The sequence below is a fragment of the Pinus tabuliformis genome, chromosome 3_2, assembly GCF_031772625.1.
Source record: "Pinus tabuliformis cultivar Carrire ecotype Pingquan chromosome 3_2, CPIR1, whole genome shotgun sequence".
Lineage (NCBI taxonomy): Eukaryota > Viridiplantae > Streptophyta > Pinopsida > Pinales > Pinaceae > Pinus > Pinus tabuliformis.
In genome coordinates, this window is record NC_142302.1 from 914,148,843 (window position 1) to 914,175,008 (window position 26,166).

At 34.8% G+C, this 26,166-nt stretch overlaps 1 protein-coding gene across 1 annotated transcript; it reads left to right on the forward strand.

Moving 5' to 3' along the window:
* The first annotated feature begins 20,564 nt into the window (after window positions 1-20,564).
* LOC149183598 (formin-like protein 5) lies at window positions 20,565-25,334 on the forward strand. Its single transcript, XM_089417196.1, has 4 exons — window positions 20,565-21,975; window positions 22,888-23,090; window positions 23,223-23,458; window positions 23,923-25,334. Exons 1-4 carry the CDS (start codon window positions 20,717-20,719, stop codon window positions 24,805-24,807), a joined length of 2,583 nt encoding a protein of 860 aa, XP_089273322.1. The 5' UTR covers window positions 20,565-20,716; the 3' UTR covers window positions 24,808-25,334.
* The last annotated feature ends 832 nt before the right edge of the window (window positions 25,335-26,166 follow it).

A 26,166-nucleotide genomic window follows, 5' to 3' on the forward strand; every position in this document is an offset into this window, starting at 1 on the left:
CAAGCACCACGTGCTTGGTACACATGGATATACAATTATTTCACCGGACTTGGATTCTCCAAGAGTGAGGCAGATCTTAACCTATACTAGATTGTGGTGGAGGGTAAGTTGCTTATCATTGTACTTTATGTAGATGATTTGTTTCTAACAGGTGATGAGCTGTTGATACTTTCATGCAAGGATGATTTTGCTAAGGAGTTTGAGATGAAGGACTTGGGCCTCCTTCATTATTTCCTGGGATTGGAAATCTGGCAGCGCAGTGATGGACTATTTGTTTCTCAGGGTAAGTATGCTCGAGAGATACTGGAGAAGTTCAACATGCATGGCTAAAAGCCTGTTGATACTCCTCTTCCTGGAGGTTGGAGGAAGGAGGATGCTACTTCGGCGGAAGTAGTGGATGCCACTGTTTATCAATAGTTGGTGGGGTTGCTTATGTATCTCGTCAATACACGACCCAATATATGCTATGTATTGTGTTATCTCAGAGGCACATAGGGATATGGATTGTGGCACAGACAAGAGGATGAGGTGAAGCTATGTGGCTTCACGGATGCAGATTGGGTAGGGAGCCCAACGGATAGAAAGAGCACATCTAGAGGTGTCTTCAGTATCAAGTCGACAGCGGTTTCTTGGTACAGCAGGAAGCAGAGATTCATGGCACTCAGTTCAGCAGAGGCCGAGTATATGGCAGCAAGTTTGGTTGCATGCGAAGCTATATGAATGAGGAAGATCCTGGTCAGGTTGTTCGGTTCATACTTGGAGCCTATTGTGATTTACTGTGATAACCAGAGTTGCATTAAACTCTCGGCTAATCTAGTATTTCATGATATATCTAGGCACATTGACATCAGGTACCATCATATCAGAGATTGTGTGCAGTGGAGAATCATGTTACTTTCATACATTCCAACGGAGGATCAGGATGCTGATATCTTGACGAAGGTGCTCACCAGGAGCAAATTCGAATACCACCGAGGCAGGATAGGGGTTGCTGATAATCCATATCTTGTTGAAAGGGAGTGTTGAGAATGCAACAAGATGATGGAGCTTAGTGGAAAGAAGTCGCCTTCACTAAGTGGGCCCGCATGCTATTTTTGGTGCAAAGTCTATTTTTAGACATATGGATCATGGTCTATGAGTTGTAGGATGCTATTTGTGGATGATTGGTCATGTTGGTAAAAATATATGGACTTCTATTTTTAGACATATGGGCGGTTTCTATTTTTAGACTACCAGGCTAAAAATAGAACAGTCGAATATTATTGTCTCATAATAATATTTGGACTATAAACATTATCTTATCCTCTTGGAGCACTCCATTTGAGCTACAGATGTGGCACATGTAGTTGTCAGAAGGAAATACGCTTTCCTTGTGGGTCAGTTGAGCTATTGCACGCAGGACTTCAGTCAGAACTCATGTGGTTGAGTTTTGGTGGAGTTGATTGTGGAGTTGATGGAGTTGTGTTCAGTTTGACTTGGTTAAATGATCAGGAGCTCAGGACCAAGTGTTGTAAAATGGTCAAAAATAAAATTGCTCAGAACTGATTGGAACCTGAGCGACCGGATAGAGCTCGTCTTCCTGATTCCGGCGCCGCAAACGGTTTGAAAAATGGTCGCCGTATGAGAAAGTTATGCCAAAAACAAAATTTGTCCAATAACCCTTAGTTTTTGGAATTTTAAAAAAAGAAAATTTAGAAAAGAATATTCCACGGAATATTCTTTGGAATATTCCAGAGAATATTCCTTTCGACCAGCCAATCAAAAGCTGCCACGTGGCAAGCTTGGAGGTAGCCACGTGGCCTAAAGACATCAGCGTATGTATGGTTGTTGGTTTTGGGAAAGCCAATCAAAGGATGCCACGTGGCAAGCCCGGAGGCCGCCACGTGGCCCATGATGACGGCAGCAAAGTTATGTTGGAGCGCATGTTAAAATTTTTGAGAGTTCTGAGGTTTGAACTCATGACCTGTTTTCTACAAATTCCGCACCTTACCAACACACCACAAGATTCATGTTTGAAATGCATGCAGAACGAATTGGGTAAAGGTTTAGTTTTCGTATTGGCCGTGGCCCAAAGGGGGCCAGCCCCCGTCCATGCGACCACATGCCCAAGACCATGGGCTATAAACCATATCCACCGGCGGGAAAATAGTTATGTTAACTTAATGCATGGAACGTGTTCACATTGAACGGTTAGTTCAACCGGAGATTAGCACGCAATTCAACACTAACCACCAAGCCCATTACTCCCGTTCATATGCAAACGGTTAACCTACAGTTAATGCTTGGTTCGTTTGGCGGAAATTTTGGCGGACATGGCGAATTTGGCGGACCCGCCATAATTGGCGGAGTTAACTGGACTCCAACTAAAGTTAGCTGGAGTGTTTTTAGGCCAAGCTGGCAGTTGGGAGTAAATGGCCATAACTTTGGCTAGGAAAGTCCGTTTTGGACGAATTTTTTTTTGATTTTGGGTCTCTTCGACCTTCTGAAGCCATTGGCACAGGTTTCACAGTCATCTAAGGTCATTTGCAGGTGTTTTAGCTTCGTGGAAGTTCCAGGAGCCACTAGGGCCAAATCAGTTTGGGAGCTGCATTGGGAATTGTGCAGCCAGTGATTGTGGAGTGAAAGTCATTCCTGAAGTTTTCCAGCCTTCTGAATCCATTTATACAGCTCGTTTTTCCTTTTGAGGAATTCTTCTCACTGTTTAGCTTCAGGGAAGCTTTCAGGGCCACCAGGGCCATTTCAGTGCATGAGCTGTTTGGGGGCTATTTTCATCCGTTTTTGGTGATTCAAAAGCCTATGTCTGCTATTTTCGACCTTCTGAGTCTAATGGCAGAGGTTTCATAACCAATTGAGGTCATCTTCACCTCGAAATTCTCCATTCAAGTGTAAAGAGCCATCAGGGCCAATTGGGGAAAGTATTGTATGAAGGTACAATTTCACTGTTTAGTGTTTGGGAAAGAGCATGTTTAGCTAATTCCTATCTTCTGATTCTATATTTACAGTCAGATCTGTCCTTTGAGACACCCATATTCTTGTATTAGCCTTTGTAGCAATTTTAATACAAGAGGACAAGCCTAGTTGGAGAGGCTTGGTCCAGCAGATGTAGCCCAGGAGGGGGTGAACTGCTTTATCATTTTGATGTCTTTATTTGCTGAAGATAATATGGTAAACAAAACTGAAATAAAGTTTTAAACAGCAAATATACATAACTTACATACCCACATAAACACCTGTTCAGCTACAGAAAGTTATTTGTCTTATTCCGCAAGGACATTAAACTTCAAGTTTGTGTATGTCAAAGACTTCTAAGTGTTTACTTGTTTATTTCTTTAGGCAGAGCCTGTAGAGGGCCAGGTAGCCTCTGGAACTCATCCTCTTTTTGGAGGTGACATGTCCGGTGAATGCCCCTACAGTCTATCTCTGTATAAGAAATAAGAAGTTTACACAATTTTAGAGGGCATTTGGAGTGTCTAGCTCACAGTTGAAATTATTGAAAATGGATACCTTGCACCCTTAAACAAGTACATTCCATTTTCAGATCATTAAACTAGTTGTATTTAGTCTAACTGCAAATACACTAGTGATGAGTGATGTGAATTAATTGTTAAATTAATTCACTAATTATTAACTCATAAAGCAACTAAAGAATACATCAGTTAACTCAGTGCATGGACAGTTCAGTGGAGACAGGTGGTAGAGGTTGAGATTGCTATCAGTTGTGATTATAGTTGTGCATGAGATCTTGCACAATCAGTGGGATTGAGTAATTCCAATGAGGATTGCGTGGTTCAACCAGGGAAATACAATTTTGCTTCAGCCATTCATCATTATTCTCTTGCAGGATTGCACAGTGGAGGCAGGCAAACAGTGGAGGAGATTTGAGGCATCAGATCTGAGCTAGTTTGTGTGTAACAGGTGGAGATAGTACTGAGTACTTGTGAAGAGTATTGTACTATGTATTGTTACATGTTCTCAATCAATATAATATACAGATAGTGTGGGGTTTTCAACTGTATGCTTTCCCCGGGTTACATACTATGTTAATGTGTGCATGCAATTGATGTTTTATTGTTTTTAATGCTGCTAAATTGATGACCAACGTAGAGGAGGTTATGTATTATGCATGTATTCCGCAATAGTGTATAATCAGGATAATATTTGTGAATAAGTGTCATATTATTCAAAATTTCTACAAAAATAGAAAAAAATAGAAATGCTAAAAATATCATTGCTATAAATAGAATTTCGGGATAGATTCCAATTTTAATTAGTCCCTGAATTAAAATTGAGAATTAAAATTCGAATTTGGTCTCAGCAGCTATTTGAAAATTAATTAATTAATTCATCGTGAGTTAATTAGTTTGAGAAAATCAAACATGAAGTCTATGTGAAGACATGCAACAATTATCCCTTTGATTGAGGAAGTTATCCCTTAATTAAGAAGATAAGAATGAGTTGTAATTAATTAGCTCAGTTAATTGAGTTAAGTCCAGTTAAATTAGTTCCAAACAGTTTGAGGAACTAATTGTGAGTTCAGTCAGTTAATGCATGCATGCAACTAGTGTTCGCCAGATAACTGAATATTCTCTCATAAATAACTCATGCATTTCAGTTCAGAGAAAGACCCAATTGAGATTAAAAGAAGGGACATTGTACTATCAGTTGGAGGAATTTTCCTATAAAGGAAAATCATCCATGCAGAAGGAATTATCTCCTTCAGGATTGCACAGTTATTTCAGAGGTCAGTGTTGTGTGTGAGGTGAGAATCACACAGGTTGTGGTTGGAGGATCCAGGAGAAATTGCGCAAGAAAATAGGAGGCTTGGAGGACTAAAGGAAGACATATGTGTTGTCTATTCTGTCTATGAGCAGTAGTGAGGGATTGTACTGAGAGCTGGATAGCTTGAGAGCTAAAGCTTTGTGTAATCCTGAGATATTTCCACTTGTATGATAGTACAGATAGCGGGGTTTTTAGCTGATGCTTTCCCCAGAGTATTCTTTTGTGTTTCATGTGTGATTTAATCTTCTCCTCTGTTATATGTGTTCTGGTTGATCTTGCTCAAAATCGATTAAGCTTCCACAAGTTTGATTGTAGAAGTAGATTAAGTATTTGCTTTAGTACATTGCATAATCAGTTTAATATACAGTGAGAATTTATGCATGGTATCAAAGATAACTAATTTATAGAGAAATTTCTACATGGTATCGGAGCCAAGTTTATCGGAGTAGTGAACAGTATACAAAGAAAAGAATTCGAAGTAAAAAAAAAAAATTGGGCCGCGAGTTTTCAAAGCAGATCTGAAATTTTTTGTGCAAAATTTTCAGAAACAAATAGCAGACCTGGATTCCTTGCGGAAAAAGACCCAAATTCAAAAAAAAAAACAGTTGAATTGGAGTTCGGATGAGGGAGATATCGTTGATTTAAAATCAACTTTTTTTTCCAGAAAATTTCTTGACGGTCGAAAAGATGAAACAAATTAGTTTGCTAGCCAAGAACCTGTATGCACTTGAGGTACAAGATGCATGCAAAGCCTTGAGGAGCAAGGCAAATTTTGGAGACTTGGTGGTTGAGAGGGAGAGTACATTACCTCTCAACATGTAGCACCAGAAGAAGTCTCAGACAATTATGGCGGAGCCACAATTGGTGAAGCAGCTTCAGGAGGTAGTGGAGCAACCACAACTGGAGAAGCCGAGAGGAGATCAAGTGGAGGCATCCACTCATGCAGAGACCCCCAGTATGGGGAAATTTCGAGCCAAGTGGGCAGAGGGATCACATGCAGCCATATCTCCAGGTGTGAGGTGGGGCGATGTGAAGAGATAGTCCCAAGAAGGCTGAAATAGGGGTAGGATCCTTGAGGTACCCAGCCTCTTTGATTAGAACTTGCTACGTGAGCCATGACTAGGAGCAGCAGGACTGGCTAAGTGGGTAGAGACGGATGCGGAGGAGCAGTAGAGGGAGATTCAACATCAGAGGGTGTTTCTAGCCTAATAGGGAGGTCAGTTGGGAGATCAGTTACTTACTTCTCAGTAACTGAGTTGCAGTGCAGCATTGGGCAGCACAATGCAATAGGATGAGAGGAGGTGCAGTGCGGATGCAGTGCTAGGAGATAGTACCAGCAACAACACGGATGCAGCAGGAGGAATCAGTGTGATTAATGCACTCAGAGATCAAAGTGACAGAGGCTAGAGCATTCAGATACTGAAGAGAACAGAGGTGTAGAGTTTTTCAATCGACGGAGGCAATAACAGTCAGAGACTTTGATGACAGAGGCTAGAGCAGTCAAATACTGAAGAGAACAGAGGTGCAGAGTTTTTCAGTCAACAGAGGCAATAGCAGTCAGAGACTTTGACGACAGAGGCATCATTCTGATTCAGGTTGGATATTTTTTGTTTCTGGAGTTGTTGGAGCAACAACACTTGAGAGAAGTGTTGCATGCAAAACATTCCAAAGGTTCAGAATCGGGTTCAAGTTGAATGCCTTTCTTGTTGAGAGGGAGTGTTGAAAATAGCAACAAGAAATGCTAAAAATAGCATTGCTATAAATAGCATGTCAGGATATACTCCAACTCTGTTGGAAATAGCAAAAAATAGAAATGCTAAAAATAGCATTGCTATAAATAGCATTTCGGGGTAGATTCCAATTTTAATTAGTCCCTGAATTAAAATTCGAATTTGGTCTCAACAACTATTTGAAAATTAATTAATTAATTCATCTTGAGTTAATTAGTTGGAGAAAATCAAACATGAAGTCTATGTGAAGACATGCAACAATTATCCCTTTGATTGAGGAAGTTATCCCTTAATTAAGGACTTAAGGATGAGTTGTATTTTAGTTGTAATTAGTTAGCTCAGTTAACTGAGTTAAGTCTAGTTAAATTAGATCCAAACAGTTTGAGGAACTAATTGTGAGTTCAGTCAATTAATGCATGCATGCATGCAACTAGTGTTCTCCATATAACTGAATATTCTCTCATAAATAACTCATGCATGTCAGTTCAGAGAAAGACCCAGTTGAGATTAAAGGAAGGGACAATGTGCTATCAGTTGGAGGAATTTCCCTATAAAGGAAACTCATCCACGCAGAAGGAATTATCTCCTTTAGGATTGCGCAGTTATTTCAGAGGTCAGTGTTGTGTGTGAGGTGAGAATCACATAGGTTGCAGCTGGAGGACCTAGGAGAAACTGTGCAAGGAAATAGGAGGCTTGGAGGACTGAGGGAAGGAAGTGTTGTCTATTCTGTCTATGAGCACCAGTGAGGGATTGTACTGAGAGCTGGATAGCTTGAGAGCTAAAGCTTTGTGTAATCCTGAGATATTTCCACTTGTATGATAATACAGATAGCGGTGTTTTTAGCTGAGGCTTTCCCCAGAGTATTCTTCTTTGTTTCATGTGTGATTGAATCTTCTTCTCTGTTATAAGTGTTATGGTTGGTCTTGCTCAAAATCGATTAAGCTTTTGCAAGTTTGATTGTAGAAGTAGATTAATTATTTTGCTTTAGTACATTGCATAATCAATTTAATCTACAGTGAGAATTTCTACATGGTATCAGAGCTAGTTGATCTATAGAGAAATTTCTACAAGTAGTGACTAGCGAGTGCAGATTCTTGGAGGTTCTACCCAACAGTGGTTATGACTCATTGGTTTTTTGCTTGCAACATTAGTAGCCTTATTTGTCTCCTCATGTCGATGTATGCCAAAATCTAGTACAACAAGCCTATTTATAAGTTTCTATTTACAAGATACTTTAGTTAGTCGAGGTCTTAGCAATCTCAAGATTTGAACTCATCCTACTAGTTTGGCTTCCCTTCAAATAAATCTAAATAAATAATTTTAATCTATATAATTCTCATTTAACATAAAACAAAGTGCTTAACTTTAAACATATATAAATACTTAATATGAAAAATACAACTAATCGTTAAATTAATTTTAATTATTATATCAAATTTCACAATATTCATAAACATGTAAAATTTAAATTTTCCCTTCATTTATTAAAAATAAAAATTCATTAATTAGAATTTGTAATTTATTTAATTGTATTGAGTGGGTAACCATTTGTATGATCTTCATAAATATATGCTTACGAGGAAGATTTATTTTTTCACTTCATTATTATAAAAAAAGATTTTAATTAAATTAATTAGTTTATTATATTAGAAGTTGTAATTTATTTAATTATATTGAATTCCTAATCATTTGTACTATAATTATTTATGAAACACTGTTGTAGATTTTGTTTTTATTTTATGTGTTGTTATGTAAGTTATTTTTTGTGACATTTATGAAATAGTAATAGAATATGTACAAGTTACTTATTCTCACTAAGTGAAATGTATTTATATTTTTTATTATTAATATAAATATATGTCAATATTAATTCATATTAAAATATTTTATGATAATTCATATTTAAAACATTTTTGAAAAATATAAGATTTAAACATTTTATTCACACATCTTTTTACTTCTAATTACTTTACAACATATTTATATTTCTTTTATTATAAAAGATATTATTTTTCAATTTAAAACATAGTTTTTAATTTTAATTCTATTTTAAAAAGAAACTAATAGATAAAAATATTTATACATCCCCTCAACTGAGTTGTAAAATAAGCTTCTAGCTCAATAACCATAATATTTATTTTCATCCATCAAATAAATAAAATTCAATTTATCAATTAAATATAATTTAAATTCTTAAAAAAATTATTATTCTTTTCATAAGTATATTATTATAATAAATTCCAATCATATTGTTAATTAACCTTATATTTTAAAGATTTTAAAATTAAAATTAAATATCGGGGAATTTTTCCGAAATAATTTAACTTTAGAGAACATCAAATCATCAAAATATTATTTAAAGAAAAAAATAAAAATAAAAACATTATCCATTCTCCCTTATCTGTAAACAAAATTAAATAATTAACCGGTAGCGTGATAAATGAGAAATTAGTGCCGCGTTTGTATTACGTACGAGTTTTTATAATATAGATCTCTAAAAAGTTGGTTTAGATGAAGGTTCATTAAATGTTAAACAATTAATTATTTAAATAATAAAGAATATATCTTGAAAATGAGGTTTATTGTAATTTAAAAAAACGTTATTTTTAATATGAATATAATATTTTTTTTTTTTTTAAATTAATATAATACTATTATATATTTAAAATTATTAATACTCAGATTTTTATCAAATATTAAATACAATATTTCCTAAATTATAATTATGCATTTTTATATTAATTTATAATTTTTATATTTTTGCTGATATAGTATTGTGGTTTTTATGATAATAATTTATTAAAATTAATTTGACTTTTTAAAATGTGTGTGGATATGAATTAATTATTTTTATTATTTTTATTTATCAAGTTTTTTCCTTTTATGAGTTTTTTTATATGTGTTTTATTGGTTAGATTTAGATTAATATTTTGTTAATTTTACATAATTTATAATTATTTTGAGAGGTGTTCTGTGGTTTGATATTGTAGAGTTGTTATAATGTTTAACATTTTAATTTAATCAAAATAAAATTTAAAATTTAAAATTTTCTAGTCCATGGTTTTTTTCATGGTATTCTTAACTCGTGTTTTTTCCTCATGGTATTCTTTTGTAATGTGACTTATTAAACCAAATTATATCCATCTACCAAGTACCAAGATTGGATCAAATCTCTTTTAACTCTAAAAGACATTTGCACCTCAAGAGAGATTTGATCCCTCTCAACCCTGGGTAGATTAGGAGTTAAGATGGAACTAGGTTGGTATATTTTGTGTTTAAGGATTTTAAATATTTTGTTTTGAAATTTATAGAAAATTTCAATTTTTTCGATGTTTGATTTTAGCTTGAATTGTTTTATTAAAAAATAATTTTAATATTTTAATTAAAGTTAATGCCATAAAGGGTAATTCAATTGGTTTATTGTGATATGAAGTACTATATGAATCATGTCATTTAAAGTTCAAATCCATGTGAGTTGAACCAATGAAAAAAGGTTTATGATTTTGTTTGAATAGTAATTCAAATTTATGTTATTTTTAGTTAATTTATTTTAAAATAAAAAATTAATAATGATAATGTTTTTAACAATATTGATATAAGGGATGATAGTTTCAACGGGATGATCTTTGGCATTGTCATGTCCTTTTTCTAAATTATTTTGGAACAACATTAATTATTGCATTTTGGGGCCAATTTTGGAGATAGTGGGGCCCATTCTATTTTTATTAGGAGATTAGACTTATGGTAAGTTATTTTGTTGCGGTTATATTACACATGGGGGCCACCCAAACTAGGCAAATACGCACTCCCTAGTTCAGTTTGCATGGAAGTGGTTAAGTGAGGGCCCACGATGGAGGTAAAATTGGAGGGAAAAGTGCTCCATGAAATCTATATAAGGAAGACAACTTTCCTCATTTCATTCATCTTTGGCATATCGAATTTCTCTTTGGTTGCTCGAGCTGCTTAGCCAAGTCACTTGTTGTTTAGCAAGAGTTCTTCAAGCGAAGAGCTCACCCTTTCTTTGAGGGACTTCAAGTACCACCCTAGGAATGTTTTTCTTCATTTCTTTAGGAGGAGGATCTCATTGTGATTTCCAGCGATTGCATTCATCTATAGGTGGTGTGTATTACTAGAGGACGTAGTGAAGAGGAGGTCGATTTTTCTTGTGGTGTCTTGCAGTGGAGTTTGGGTGAGAGATGTTCTGCAGAAGAGGCATCAGAGGATTGTTGGAATTTGGGAGAGTTTTGGAGCTGGAGGATTGTGCTACCTTGCAGGTTGACTTTCGCACTCCCTGGGCCAGTGCAGAGGCAACACTTGGTGCTCATGTGGAGGGTAGAGTATCAATCTTTGAGGTTACAATTCACCATGGAGGTTAATAGAAATATTTAGAGAGGTGATTGTTGCAATTTCAGAGCTTGGAGGAGGATTTCTTTGGTGTTCCTTGTAGGTCGTATTCCTTGAGCAGTTTGGTAGGGCCTACTGGAGACCAAAGTTGGAAGGTTAAGATATGGCCAAACCATTTTTGGGTTTTTTCTGGGTTTTTGATAAGGATCCCAAATATAAAGTTTTAAAATTTTCTAAGCACCAGAGGTGGGGTTTTCAGCCATATCTTTGCAGCAGACAGTGTAAAATCCTTGGGATTGCACAGTGCCTTTGGGAGTCGATTTTGGGAGGTCAAAATCAGACCAAAATATTTTTGGGTTTTTGTGGGTTTTGGTCAAGGAGCTTGGGGCTGAATTTGTAGCATTTTCTGAGTAGCAGAAGTGGAGTTTCTTACAGTTCCTTTCCAGCTAGCAGTGTAGTTTTCTAGGCAGGGCAAAGCAGACATTTTCCAGTACTTGATATCATTGTCTCATCACCTGGATTCTTTCATGCTTGCCATTGAGGCAAACCCAGATGCATTCATCCATACTATTGTACTTTCTCCATTGATTAATAAAATGGCTCAATTGGTTCTACTTTTAGAGTTTTTATGAGCATGTGCTATTTGTTAAAAAAATTTGTGTTGAGAATCTTTTTTGCTTTATATATCACTATTTTTTTAAGTTAGGAACCTTACAAGTACTGATGGGATTTATTTATTTATTATTATTATTATTATTATTATTATTATTATTATGCATACTTGATTGACAATATTACAAATGATCCAGCAAAGGCATTAGCCCTTAAGAAAGGGGTATGGTTCATGAAAAATAAGGGGATTGATGGGTTGTTTGTCACGAGGGATTCTATGGTTGTTATTAGTCATATGGTGAAAAAAATCTCATTCGAGGGGTTCTTATTCGTTGTATGATGAACAAAATCTCATATGGTGAAAAAATGATTCTTTGTAGGATGCTCAAGTTATTTTAGCTTCTATCCTCCCTTTTGGTAAATTGCTATTTTTTTGTTGGGGGAAGGGGGGACTTGTTTCCTTGTCCACCGTAAGTTGTATCCCTCTTGTCTATGACTGAAATAAATGCTAATGACAAGTGGTAATACAATTAGAACATGCATCATTTTCTAAGTGCATGTAAGTTTTATTATTCCTTTACCATGGCGCGTTAATGGCTTTCATCTTGGATTTGGAGCAAAGGCTTATTTAACTTGTTTATTCTTTGGGTTTTTTCCATTCTTCATGTGAATTGGTATATGTTTACCATAGTGGCATTGCATTTGTGTTATGAAAGCATCTTGATAGTATTCCCATTCTTGTTTTTTTCTAGTCTTTGGTTGTGACATCTAGAAGTCTATTTAGTTTGTATCATTGCCTTGAAATGATTCAAAATGTTTTAATTTGGGAATTTGGACCGAAATTATCTAATTTCAGAAGAGGATATTATAGTGATCATTATGTTTGCATCTTTGAGCGCTTTGTTAATAAAAAAGGTGAGGTAGCCATCTTTCTATTTGACATTCTAATGATTATCCCTTTAAACAGATTTCACCTCTCACTTCAGTGGTGTGATATTTGTGATGAAAGTTAAGAAGCAATGGCTTATGTAATGGAAAAAATGGAAGTTTGGAAAAAGGCTTGGGAGCTAAAATATGAAAAAGATATGAGTTTAGAAGAAGGCAACTAGAAAACATGAAATCCCAAATGGAGAAATACAAGAGCAAAACAATGCTTATGGATGTAGAGGTGGAAGTTAATAGGGAGAAACTTGTAGAGCAAGAAAAAAATATTAAGGAGCTATAAGAGAAATCCAAGCGACTGGAATTAAAGTAATCTCCTAGGTTTTTAAAATTGTGCCATTCTCTCTCGCCAATGGTTTTACTTAGCTGTTATGAACTTAAGCGGAGTAAAGATGATGATAGATTGGATCAATACTCACTCCTTTTGTAGTTTTCAGAGATCAATTGCTAGATTTCTATTTTGGTCTATTGCCAATAAGACATTAACTTCATTTTAACACTTACCATCACCCACACAACCAAGCGTTAAATGATCACCACATGATCAAGTGTTATGCCCAAGAATTTACCAGAACTTTGAAACATCAAAAGCTTTAACAAATTGTAACATTATTTTTGTCCTGACCTTAATGGACAATTATCTCTTAATGAACACCATTGGAGATTCAATAAACCTTTATATTGGAAATCAATGTATGAGAAGATCATTACAATAAAATCCTTGCAGATGGATTGTTGATTGACCACTTTTTACCCATCACAATTTCTTTGTTAACTAATGGTACCAGGCACTATAACTTCAGATAATTTGGTGTTTTGTGTGCTTTATCATTTCTTTCAAGATATAATAACTCCACATCATAACCTTTCAACACTAAAATTTTGGTCTTGTATGGACAACTTTGGAACCTTACTATCAACAAAATGGACTCTAGGGTTGGAACCTCGAATGGTTAACAATAAAAAATAGAAGATTACTCCAAAAGAATAAAAAAAGCTAGATCTAGCTTGATGTGATTAGATTACTTTTAACAAAAGGACATAAAATTAACACACAGGAACCATTTAATCGATCAACAAAAAGTATGAAAAATCTAAAGTTTTATTCAATACTAAAACATGGAATGGATGGTTATAGATTTTCAATGGTAATTACATTGTCACCCTCTTGACCCACGTATCCCTTTACACACACTTTGATAGCTCTCTCCCCTTGATCTAATCTTGATATCTCCATTTCATATCTAAAAATACTCTCGTACAAAAATATAACTTCATCTTATCCCTAACTTATCTAACAAATTCTCTGATTTAACTAATTTGTTCTAGTACATGGCAATTAAAATGACACTCACCAAACTTCCTAACTATCTAGATTTCTAGAAATATTATAATCTATAAAACTCTTATTATTACAAATTTAAATGAAAATTTGAGGAAACCAACTTCCTTTAGTAAATATTTTGACCTATGAAGGTCAATCATGAATGTTAGTAGTAGTAATGTACTCCTCCATCAGACTCCCGAGGAAGAAAATAATTGTTCATGAGCTCTTCAATACTAATAGCACACTTCAAAAAAATTGTTGTTGTCATCCAAGTAGCATCATATAATGGTTCATCCTTACATTTACTGGAAGTACTCTTTTCCCCTTGTTCCTTTTACCATCTTTGATCTAGTATTGCTTGAATTTCATTTTGAATTGTTCTAGGTTGTTGTTTCCCCCATCCAATGGTTTAATTTTTATCACTAGTAGGTACATCTTCCAAAACATCTTTTGTCTCCTTGAATGGATTCAAATATGCAACAATAAATATTAGAAATCTCAATGTTACTTGGGACTTCTATTTCATAAGCATTTGAAGATTTTTTTTAATACTTTACATGGTCTAATATTTTTGAGTTTTAGGTTGTTATAGGTCCCTGTAGGAAACCTTTATTTTCTTAGGTGCACAATAACTAAGTCATCAACTTCAAAATTCAATTGTTTCCTTCTCATCTCTTCTCTTTGTTTGTACTTACTACTACTTTCCTGCAACTGTTGTTTAACTCTTTCCTATAGTTCCTACATACTTGCTACAAAATACTCACCATTAACACTTCTCAATTTTTGTTTTCCCAAATTCCTTAATTCATAGGCTCCTCTTGGATGCATCCCATACAAAATTTGAAAAGGACTCATTCTTGTACTTCTATTAGGTGAATCATTGTATACAAATTATGCTTATTCAAATACCTACTCCGATTTCTTAGAATTCTCATTCATTAGACTTATTAGAATGTTTCCTAAAAAGATTATTGCCTCTATTTTCCCATCAGTCTATGGGTGGTAATTTGAACCAAAATTGAGATTAGTTCCATAAAATTCCTTCAAAATGGTCTACAAATCTTGTGTCTATGTACAAAAAAATGCTTTTGGCAATCCATGCAACCTTACCGTTTCTTTAAAGAACAAATTTGCAATATTGGTTGCATCACTGGTTTTTGTACAAGCTATAAAATGTTCCAATTTTGAGAATCCATCTACTATGACATAACTTGAATCAATATCTCTCTTTGTGTTCTTGGCAATCCCAACACAAAATCCATACGTATTGAATCATGTGTCCTACTTGGGATTGGAAATAGTTGATATAGACCTACATATTGACTTCTCCCTTCAGCATACTAACATATTCTACATTTCTTAACAAACCTTTTTACATTAGTTTGCATACCTAGCCAAAAAAAACATTTAACCTAGCAAAGGTTTTGTCTTGTACTTTTGTTTCATTAAATTTTCTCGCATTAAACATCTTAGTATGCATAATTTATTGTATTTGAACAACAATCCCTCTTGTATCATTTCATTCAACCATGGATTTCTATTCTTGATTATTGGGGTTTCATAGGTTGCATAAGATTCTTTAAAGTTCGCATCATCCCTATACATTTCCTCTAAACCATCAAATCCTATAATTTTTACTTATAATTCATGTAAAACTAAATTAACTCTACTCAAGCATATGCTAACATGTTTGAATTATCTTGTATGCTTGATAACAAATGTGAAATTGTGTAAGAACTCAACTCATTTAATATGCCTTTGGTTTAAATTGGCTGAAAACTAATAAATTATAAAGCATGTTTTTCAGTGTAAAGAATAAATTCTTTAGGCATTAGATAATGTCTCCACTTCTTCACTGCTTGAATAATGACATACAACTCTTTATCATACGAAGAGTATTTGCATTTTTCTTCATTAATTTTTTCACTAAAATAAGTAATTAATCTCTCTTTAAGGCTTAAAACAATGCATATTGCAGTCCCACTAACATCAATCTCAACTTGAAAAAAATTATTGAAATCTAATAAAGCTAAAACATGTTGTTCTATAATCTTATGTTTTAATAGTCTAAAGTTTTTATCAACTTCTTCTATCCACTTAAATCGATATTTTCTTTCTTTAAAAGTCTCCACAATTGAACCATTAATACTACTGAAATTTCTGTTAATTTTTTTGTAAAATTTTGCTAAGCCATGGAGGTTTCTTACCTTAAAAAAATTCCTTAGAACAAGCCAAATTGTTGTTGCTTTGATTTTCTCTTGATCCATCTTCAAACAATCTTCAAATATCACAAAAACCAAATACACCAATTCTTTCTTCATAAAATTGTAGTTTTTTAGAATGATTAGTAACTTTTATTTTTGTAAAGTACTCAAAACCAACCTGAGGTGTCTCAAATGTTCTTCTCTCATTTAACTATTTACCAAAATATCATCAAGGTAAACTATAACAAATTCACCAATGAATTCTTTCAAAACATCATTCATCAATCTCATAAAAGTACTAGGAGCATTTGTGAGCCCAAAAGGCATCACCAACCATTTATACAATCCACTATTGGTTTTGAAAGTTGTCTTCCATTCATCTCTTTCCCTAATTCTAATTTGATGATACCCACTCTTCAAATCAATTTTTGAAAAATACATAGCACCACTTAAACAATCTATCAAATCATCAATACAAGGTAATGAAAATTTGTACCTTATTGTGATTTTATTTATTGCTTTGGAATGATTCTATACACATTCCCATCATCTATATTTCTTTAGACTTAATATTGTAGAAACAACGCATGGAATCACACTTTCCTTGATCATGCCTTTATCAAACAACTCTTGAACCCACCTTTTTATCTCCTCATCCTCATGTGAAGTCAACTTATATGCTACTTTATTATGAAGATTATCCCGTGGAATCAGATCTATGTGATGACTGATACTCCTTATGGGGTGTGACTCATTTGATAAATCATCAACTATGATATCAACAAATTCATCTAACAAATTTTTAACTTCTGCAAGTAAATCATTCAAGTTTATACTTGTAAGTATTACCTTGGGCTTACCAACTAAAGCAAAATGTACTTACTCCTTGCTCTCTTACATCAGTTCTTTTCAATTAATCAATAACACATTAAGACTTCCTTTACTTTTATCTTTTAGATGTAACAATACATGTCTTCGACTATCTTGCTCAAGAGAATAAGTGTTCCTCCTGCTATCATGAATGGATTTATGATCTTATTTCCATGGTATTCCCAACATAATGTGGTAGACATCCATACACATTATATCACATAACACCTCATCCTTATGACCACCAATTTGAAACTCCACCTTGCACTGCTCATTAACCAAGATCTAATGTCGTCTCTGTAACTAGGAACCTTATAGGGTGTAGGTTATACTAATCTCTTAACCCTGAATTCTTTGCCATTTTAGTGGAAACCAAATTATTTGTTCTACCGCTATCAATTATGACCTTACAACACTTACCTCTTGACTTGCATACAATCCTAAATAAACTTTCTGTTTGGGTTGGTTCCTTAGCTTCCTTTCCCAACTTGATCAAAACTCTCTTAATCAACAACGACTCTCCTACTTTTGGGGTCTCTTCTCTTACATGAGAATTCTATTACATGTGAACCTCTTTGAGTTACAAGGTTATTCTTTGGACAATTCCATGACATATGTCTTAATTTACCACATTATAACATTTGACTTGATAATATCTATCTCTGCCTTTGCCCCCTCAAAAATACCTTCTTCTGCTGGACTCACCTCCTCTTGGTGACTGAATTGGTGACTTGAACTTCATCCTTCCTCTCTTGGGGATTATTATTTCTCATTATTGTTGTGTTGTCCTTTTCTTTTTATAGGACTCCTTCCTTTGCTCTTTTGACTTTGTTTTCTGGCTCACTTCTCTTACACTTTTAAAGAAACTTGATATGCATCTTCCACTGTTCTTGGAGATAAGATATTGATATCATCTTGAATTTCATACCTCAATCCATTGACATACATAACAACATTTTTAGCATCTTCTTCCATATGATCAACTCTAATGTTTATGCTATACAATTCCTTAGTATACTCTTTTACAATCATAGATTTTTGTCTAACGTTTTGCATTCTCCTAACAATATTCAATTAGTATTCTTTAGGCATAAACTTACTTTTAAATATAGAAACCATGATGTCCCAACTCTTAATCTTAGACTTGCCTTTTCTTTATCTGTCTACATGTACTTCATCTCACCATAGGGTTGCATGACCTTTAAATCTTGTTACTTCATATTTTGGTCACTTTTCTTCATCCACATCATCATAATCAATGCATTTGTCCATAACATTAATCCAATGCATTAACTCCTCAACATGTATATTTCCCTCGTACATGGGCACCTCCATTTTGGGTGTGGCACTTCTGGAAATCATTCTCAACATTTTCTCATTTTTTCTTTCCTCACCTGCTTCTTCTTCATTAGAAGTTTCTTCTTCTCTCTCATTGATATCTCCTCTTCTCTGAGTAGACTCAATGGCCTCCAACCTTGTTCAAATGTGTCTCATCTCATCTATCAACACTATATTTTCTATAGGTTTCCCTTGACCTATTCCTGCTCCTCTATTTGTGTGATATTTTTTGACATTATAAGGGCATGCCTGCTATGATACCAAATTAATGATAGATTGGATCAATATTCACTCCTTTGATAATTCTTGGAGTTCAATTGTTAGGTTTATGTTTAGTTTTGTTTTCGATCAAGCATTAACTTTGTTCTAGTGCTTAATAGCACCCACACAACCAAGCATCAAATGATCACTACAAGTGTTGTGCCTAAGCGCTTACAAAAACTTCGAAACACTGGAAGCTTTAGCAAATTGTAACTTTATTTCCATCTTGGTGCAACATAATTCACTCGACGAATAGTTCTATGTTAATGAATACCATCAGAGAGTCAACAAATATTTATACTGACAACCAACATATCATAAAATTTTCACAATAAAATCCTAGTAGACAGATTGTTGGTTGATGGACTTTTTCCTATCACAATTTCTCTGTTAACTAATGGCATCAAGCATTGGAACTTCAAAGAATTTGGTGTTGTGCACACTTCATTATTTCTTCTGAAATATAAGAACTTCACACTGGAACCTTTCAGCCCTAGAATTTTATTTTTGTATGGATATCTTTGAAACCTTACTACCGACATATTGGAATTTGGGGTTTGAACCACTAACTAGAACCTCGACTAGTTAACAAAAACAACAAAAAAATGCTTTAGAAGCATAAAAGAAGCGTGATCTAGCTTGATGCAATTACAATACTTATAACAAAAAGACATAAAATTAACAGAGACACACTATTCAATCTATCAACAAAAAGTATGAAAACTCTGAAGTTTTATTCAACACTGAAACAAAGAATGGATGATTACATATTTGCAATGGTAATTGTACTATCACCCCTAGTCTCACTCAAACCTTTACACACACTTTGATCTTTCTCTCTCTTTTCGATTTAATCTCGATCTCTCCATTGCATGTATAAAAACACTCTTGTACAAAAATCTATTAACTTCATCTTATCTCTAATTTATATAACAATTTCTTTAATTTAGCTAATTTGTTATATTACACGGTAGTTAAAATGACACTCATCAAACTTCTTAACTATTTAGATTTCTAGAACTATTACAATCTAAAAAAAAGAAGAAAATTTTAGGAGCTAATATTAGAAATGACATAATTTTCCATGTTTAAAAAAAAGAAGAGGGTTTTATAGGATACACTTATTTTAGCTTAAAAATTGCCAAATTGTAGAGACTATATAAAATTATTAGAAATTTGAATACTTATACAAAAAAATATCACCAACCATTTTACAATTTGCATAATAGGGACTAGTAAGATTCACGAAGGCTTCTAAAATTTAAGAAAATTTTCCATCTTTAAAATTTTTCTTTCTAGAAAACCCTAATGAAAATTTGAAGAAACCAACTTCCTTTAATAAATCTTTTAACCTATGAAAATCAATCACAAAATTAATTATAAAATACTCTTACATAAAAAACAATATAAAAAAAACAATTCAATAATATAGAACAATGTGAAATAGCATTTTAAACAAATAAAATAAACATCATTGCTAAAAAAAACCTTAATGAAAATTCCAAGAAACCAACTTAAAAAAATAATATAAAACAATATGAAATAGCATTTTAAACCAATAAAATATACATCCTTACTAAAAAATCTTAATAAAAATTCCAAGAAACCAACTTTAGAAAAACATATAGAAAAATGTGAAATAGCATTTTAAACCAATAAAATAAACATCCTTGCTTAAAAAAACCTTAATGAAAATTCCAAAAAACCAACTTTCATTAATAAATCTTTTAACTTATAAAAGTCAATCACAAACTTGACTAAACAATAGGAAAAAACAATGTGAACCAATAAAACCCACATCCTCCACCATTTTATCCTCTACTACTATAAGAATGAAGTTCACCTCCTATAAATATGGCAGGATACATGTTTAGCTTTTAAAATATTTTAATATGTTTTTTCTTTAATATTTTATTATTATGTAGGTAAGAGTTCATACAACCCAATAATGAACACTTCTTAAACTAAATAAAAATAACCATATTTTATACCAAATCAAAACAATTAATAATAATAATATTGTACCCCTCGACATCCTTTGCAAACTTGATGTGGTTGACCTATTCCCAAGAAATAAAAATAAAGTATTGAAATAAAAATGAAATACGAGGGCGTAGTGGTTAACTTACCGCTCACAAAATTCAAAGTACAGTAAAATTCAAATGTGAACGAGAAAGGGTCAGAGTTGGAAGCGGGCAATCAAATTTGAAGTGGTCGTAGCACTGAATAAGGCTTAAAAACAGAGAAGTAGAGTTGGAGACTCTACATCTACGAGGAGGATTTTGAAGAAACATTTCAAGTGCAAAATCATGGGAAAGAATCTCTGGCAATCCCGAGAAAAGCAGGCCCAGGAGATGATTCAGATGACCATATGGGCGTTTCTCAGCGTTTTATGTCTCACCAAAATGAGCTTTTCACAGCAGATTATCTCAGCCCAAAATGTTCAAACATTTTTTCCTGTCACAAAGGTCCTTCCTCCTGCTCCTGCTCCTGCTCCTGTTCCTGCTTCTGCAAATCAGTCCGTATCCAGCATGCCAACAGATCGAAACCAGAGCTTATCAGTGCCCATTGAGACTCCTCATCCTGCTCCCACAGGTACGAAGAGTCCCACTTCCACAAAAGGGATTATCATAGCGGTTGGAGTTACAGCAGCAGCAACCTTTACTTTCAGTGTACTGGTCTTTTGCTTTTGTCAGAAATGTGTCCGTGCCTTGCATGGTTCCAATGACCGGATAGATGCCAGGCCCCTTACAAATGGATCATCTAATAATTCAGAGGGTTCTATGCTTAATGCCAACAATCAGAAATTAAATGGTCATGAGATGGAAATGTGGAATTACTTGAAAGCAGTTGAGGGGGTTTCGAGTGAGAAAACCCCTTATTCAGTTCCCCCAAAATCCAGTAGTGTGTCTTTTGTATCACACCTCTGGGTTAATAAAGAGTCCTCTGAAATTCATCCTCTTCCTCTCATTTCTACGAGATCGCCTCCTCAACCCTTGTCTAATAGATATGATCCTGATCAACATTTATATAATCAATACTCGGCCCTTCATTTGGAATCACCACCACCAAAACCTCCTGTTCCTCCTCCATCTCCTCCACTACCACCACCACTACCACCACCAGTTGCCAGGTCTCCTCCTCCTCCTCCACCGCCACCACCAGTTGCCAACTCTCCTCCTCCCCCTCCACCACCAGTTGCCAGGTCTCCTCCTCCTCCTCCACCGCCACCACCAGTTGCCAAGTCTCCTCCTCCCCCTCCACCACCACCATTTTTGGGAAAACTTCGACCTGCAGCACCTTCTAGGACTAATCCTAATCCAAAACCGCCGCCTATGCCACCAGCAAAGGGCCACATGTCAGCTCTTCCTCCATCAGCAACCAAAATTCCAGGTACTTCTTCAAAGGCAATCAGTTCAGGTCATCGGAAATCTACAAGCAAAAGTACACAAAGCGGGCAAGACAACGACAAGGCACAGCCTAAGTTGAAGCCTCTGCATTGGGATAAAGTTCTTGCAAATCCTGATCATTCAATGGTCTGGGACAAACTAACGGAAGGATCATTTAGGTAAGGATTTGTATTCCGTTCATTACATCAATAGGATCTTTGGATATATTTCTCTGTTGTGTATGGCCGTGTATTTTAACCTAGGATCTTGAAACTGAAAAATATGTGGGAAAAGCCTATTTAATTAGGACATGATCCCTTTTTGAGCTGATCAGGTTTAGGCCTCAAACATAACTCCACAATTATTAGGTATATTCTCTCCATGGCTTAGGAGGTTGACATCAACTGTGTGTGTAATGAGGGCACTTTTAGTATCTTGGGGGATGCTGCAAATCATGCATTCTTTTGACTAAAATCTACTATTTCAGGAAGACAAATGGTAAGAAACACTTTAGTTTATCTCTGGATTTCTTGGGGAGAGGGCAAACCGTACCTGCACAGTCGTTAGTTCATTGCCCACCTGGGCTACAAGCTCTTTAGAAGTTTATGTGCTGATGCAAATTAAATGACATAGATGAGAGATACAGAGAATATTGCCCTAAGAAATGAGACCTCCTATAGTTTAGGAAAGTTCACAGCTGATATTATGAAATGAGGAGTATCCTTTAGCAGCTAGAGATTTCTTTCCCAAGTGATACACAAACTACTCCATTTCTGTTGACAATCCATCAACTCCAACGCTTGCTTGTTTGGCAGATCATAAAGTTTCTCTTACTGAGAAAAATCCACTACCTTTGAGGCTCCTAATTTCATCCTTGGCAGCAGCCTACAACTTCTATAATTGATCCTGCTGAAAGAATCCTGGAAGCGTCCCTCTGTGAGAACATAGAATAAAAATAGAGAATACAAGCTAGAGAAATCAGTTTTAATTTCCAACATCTGTGATAAAGATCTATTTTCTTTATTTTCAATTTTCACAACGTGCATTATCTCTATGCTTATCATTTCGTAACCAATTGATACCGTTGGCAGGGTGAATGAACAAATGATTGAGTCTCTGTTTGGTTATGATACCGACCAAAAAGCGAAAAATGAAGTGACAAACACTTCAGTGCCTCTACCCCAGTTTAGACAAAAAGCACAAATTCTTGATCCTAGAAAATCTCAAAATATTGCGATACTTTTAAGGGCTTTGGATGTAACAAAAGAGGAAGTTTGTGATGCATTGCTGGAAGGTATGCTTCTTCACTATCCTTCTAATAATGGAATTGTGCAATTGAAAAGTGGAATACTCAAGTTGACCCCATTCCTGAATGGCGAGATAATTGGGCATCGACTGGCTTACTAACATCTATTGCTTGACACAGGGGATGGTTTAAGCACTGAATTCTTGGAGAAAGTGGTAAAAATCACTCTAACCCAGGAAGAAGAAAGGAAACTGAAAGACTACGATGGTGATGTTTCAAAACTTGGCCCAGCAGAGCGGTTTCTTAAAGTAGTACTGGACATCCCTTTTGCCTTCAAACGGTTTGATGCAATGCTGTTTAGGGCAACATTTGAAGAGGAAATCAATTTTATTAAGAAATCCTTTGTGACATTGGAGGTCAGTTTACCTTTATTCCTGCATGGGTACTCTAGTATATTTATGCATCATAGTGAGCTTATTACATGATAAAATTCTTTTAATAGTGTATCTTCCCTTTCGTAGATAATGTAGCTATCCATTATCTCATATTTTGTTGCAAGCTCAAGTCTTACATTAGGTGTATTTTGTGTAACTCTTTTTACAATTTAAAGCTATAACTCTCTTAAGCGATGCTCAGGCAAGAGACCTTCCACCGCCTGATGATATATGTCAAAAATTCAGATTATCTCGGCGTAAGAATTACATTAGAAAATAATAAACAGTAGTACTAGTGTACAATCATGATTTTGGGAAGACGTTAAATGCAGGACTGTTTTACGCTCTAATGTGCCACACCACTTCAATAAACTATGTTATCTCCTGAAACATAAGTTAGAGTTTATTCAGTTTTTAAATTTCATTCTAATTTTGTGCTGTTACAGGCTGCCTGCTCAGAACTAAGGGGAAGGCGTTTGTTCTTGAAATTACTGGAAGCTGTCCTAAAAACTGGTAACCGAATGAATTCTGGTACTAACCGCGGTGGTGCACAAGCTTTCAATCTTAACACACTTCTCAAGCTAGCAGATGTTAAAGGAACAGATGGAAAGACAACTTTATTACACTTTGTTGTTCATGAGATTATAAGATCAGAAGGCAAACGTATTGCAGAAGCTGCAGATCAATCCCACTCAAGCTCAAATGCCACATCTTATGGCATAGATGGTAAAGATGAAACTTCTGCTAATAAAGAAGATGATTATATGCGATATGGATTGCAGGCTGTTGCGGGGTTGAGCGATGAGCTGCATAATGTGAAGAAGGCTGCAGGAATAGACTCAGACACTGTGACTGGATGTGTGTCAAAACTTGCTAGTGGACTAGCAAAGTTAAGAGAGTTTTTGCAGAGAGATTTAACCTCAAGACATCTAAAGGATGAAGACAGGTCAGCTGAGGATATGGATACCACTGAAGATGGTTTCTATAAATCCATGGAATCTTTTGTAAAGCAAGCTGGGGAGAAAATTAACGAAATTCAGATTGAGGAATTAAGAGTGTTCTCACTCGTTAAGAAAATCACCTTGTATTATCATGCTGAGGCAACCAGGGAAAATTCTCAACTTCTTCACATTTTTTTCATTGTAAGGGACTTTTTAGGCATACTTGATCGAGAATGCGGTGAAATTGGCAGAAACCTGAAGAAGAATAATCCAAAAATTGTAGAGAAGGAATCGCCTCCAGTTTCAATCCATGACCTATCAAAGGCATTATTCCCAAATGCTTTTGAGAGGAAGTACGATAGTTCAGATGATGAAAATATGTCTCCATAGCGAGATATTACAATGGGGATGTTTGGGTATTGTTTCGGGTGGGCACAGGCTTATCTTCCCGTGCAGAACTAACCTTTTTATTATCAAAAGGGACTCATTACCCCAATTGAAAGATTCAGACAAACTCTAGTACTAGTCAAGGTTCTCTTCCTATTGTGATCCTTCTCTCTGGCAGCTTGAGGTAAATGTCATAACATTTCTTTTAAGCTGAAATTATATATATTTTTCTTTAAAGATGAGGTTTTATCTACTGATTCAGCTACAACAACAATATCAGATTACGAATTTACATAGGTCGAGTACAAACATGTAGCTACTAGTAGTAGCTAAGTAGTTGAGTAGCAGGTCCAGAAACCAGAATCTAACAGAAGGCACCCTAGTTTGAACTGTTGCCATCCACTAAGTTATAAGTGTACAATGATGGAACTTGCAACATTGTTTGACACCTTCAAGTTTTGCAGTGTAAAAAGGTGTTGGTGTTCCATTGTATCATAGTTTCTATTAACCCATGTTCTATTTAGATTGAATAATTTAGCACCTGAAAATTTTTACTAACCTCTACTCAACTGAGATTTAATTTTGCAGCACTAGGCTGCATGTACAATTATCTCTTCACTGTTATGTAATTTTGTCAAAGAGAAAACTCATTTTCACTATTCACATTTATCTTGAGACTCATTTTCAAATCTGAGAATAAATTTTACTAGTGCAGAGTAGAAGAAACAATGTTGAGATAAGCCTTTCAATTCTTCTTTTAAATTAATCACAAACCACTGCACAAACGTTACAGAAGCTCTCCTTTCCAGACATACTTGTCCTTTTGAATGGTTTCAAAATTTGTCAACAAAATTTGTACATCGCCATCCTCTAGAAATACGCAAACTGGTCACAGAAATGAAACATTTGGAAAGAGAATAGAGGAATTCTTTTACAAAATCTAAGAACAAAAATTCAATTACTTTGCTTCTATGGATCCTTGACATACTCGTGGATGAATACTCAGTCCCCTGTTATAACGGTGGGTGATTTGTGATTCGCTGACTTTCAAAAAGCTAGATTTAATTCCCAATTCTCATGGACCAAAAAACAAATCTTTGATTTCTTAGATTCAAAAATTAGTCTATGGTAATAACAACAATATTGATGTGTGTGGTTCTGTTCTAATTACTATTGATGAGCTGATCATTCAAGTGGGATGTACGATAATGAAATTGACACCCAGAAATTGAATCTTTGATTTCTTGGATTAAAAAATTATTCAATAGGTAACAACAGCAATATTGATGTGAATATTTTAAAGCAGGTTCTGTTCTGACTACTGTTCATGGTAATAGCAGCAATATTGATGTGGGTAGTTTA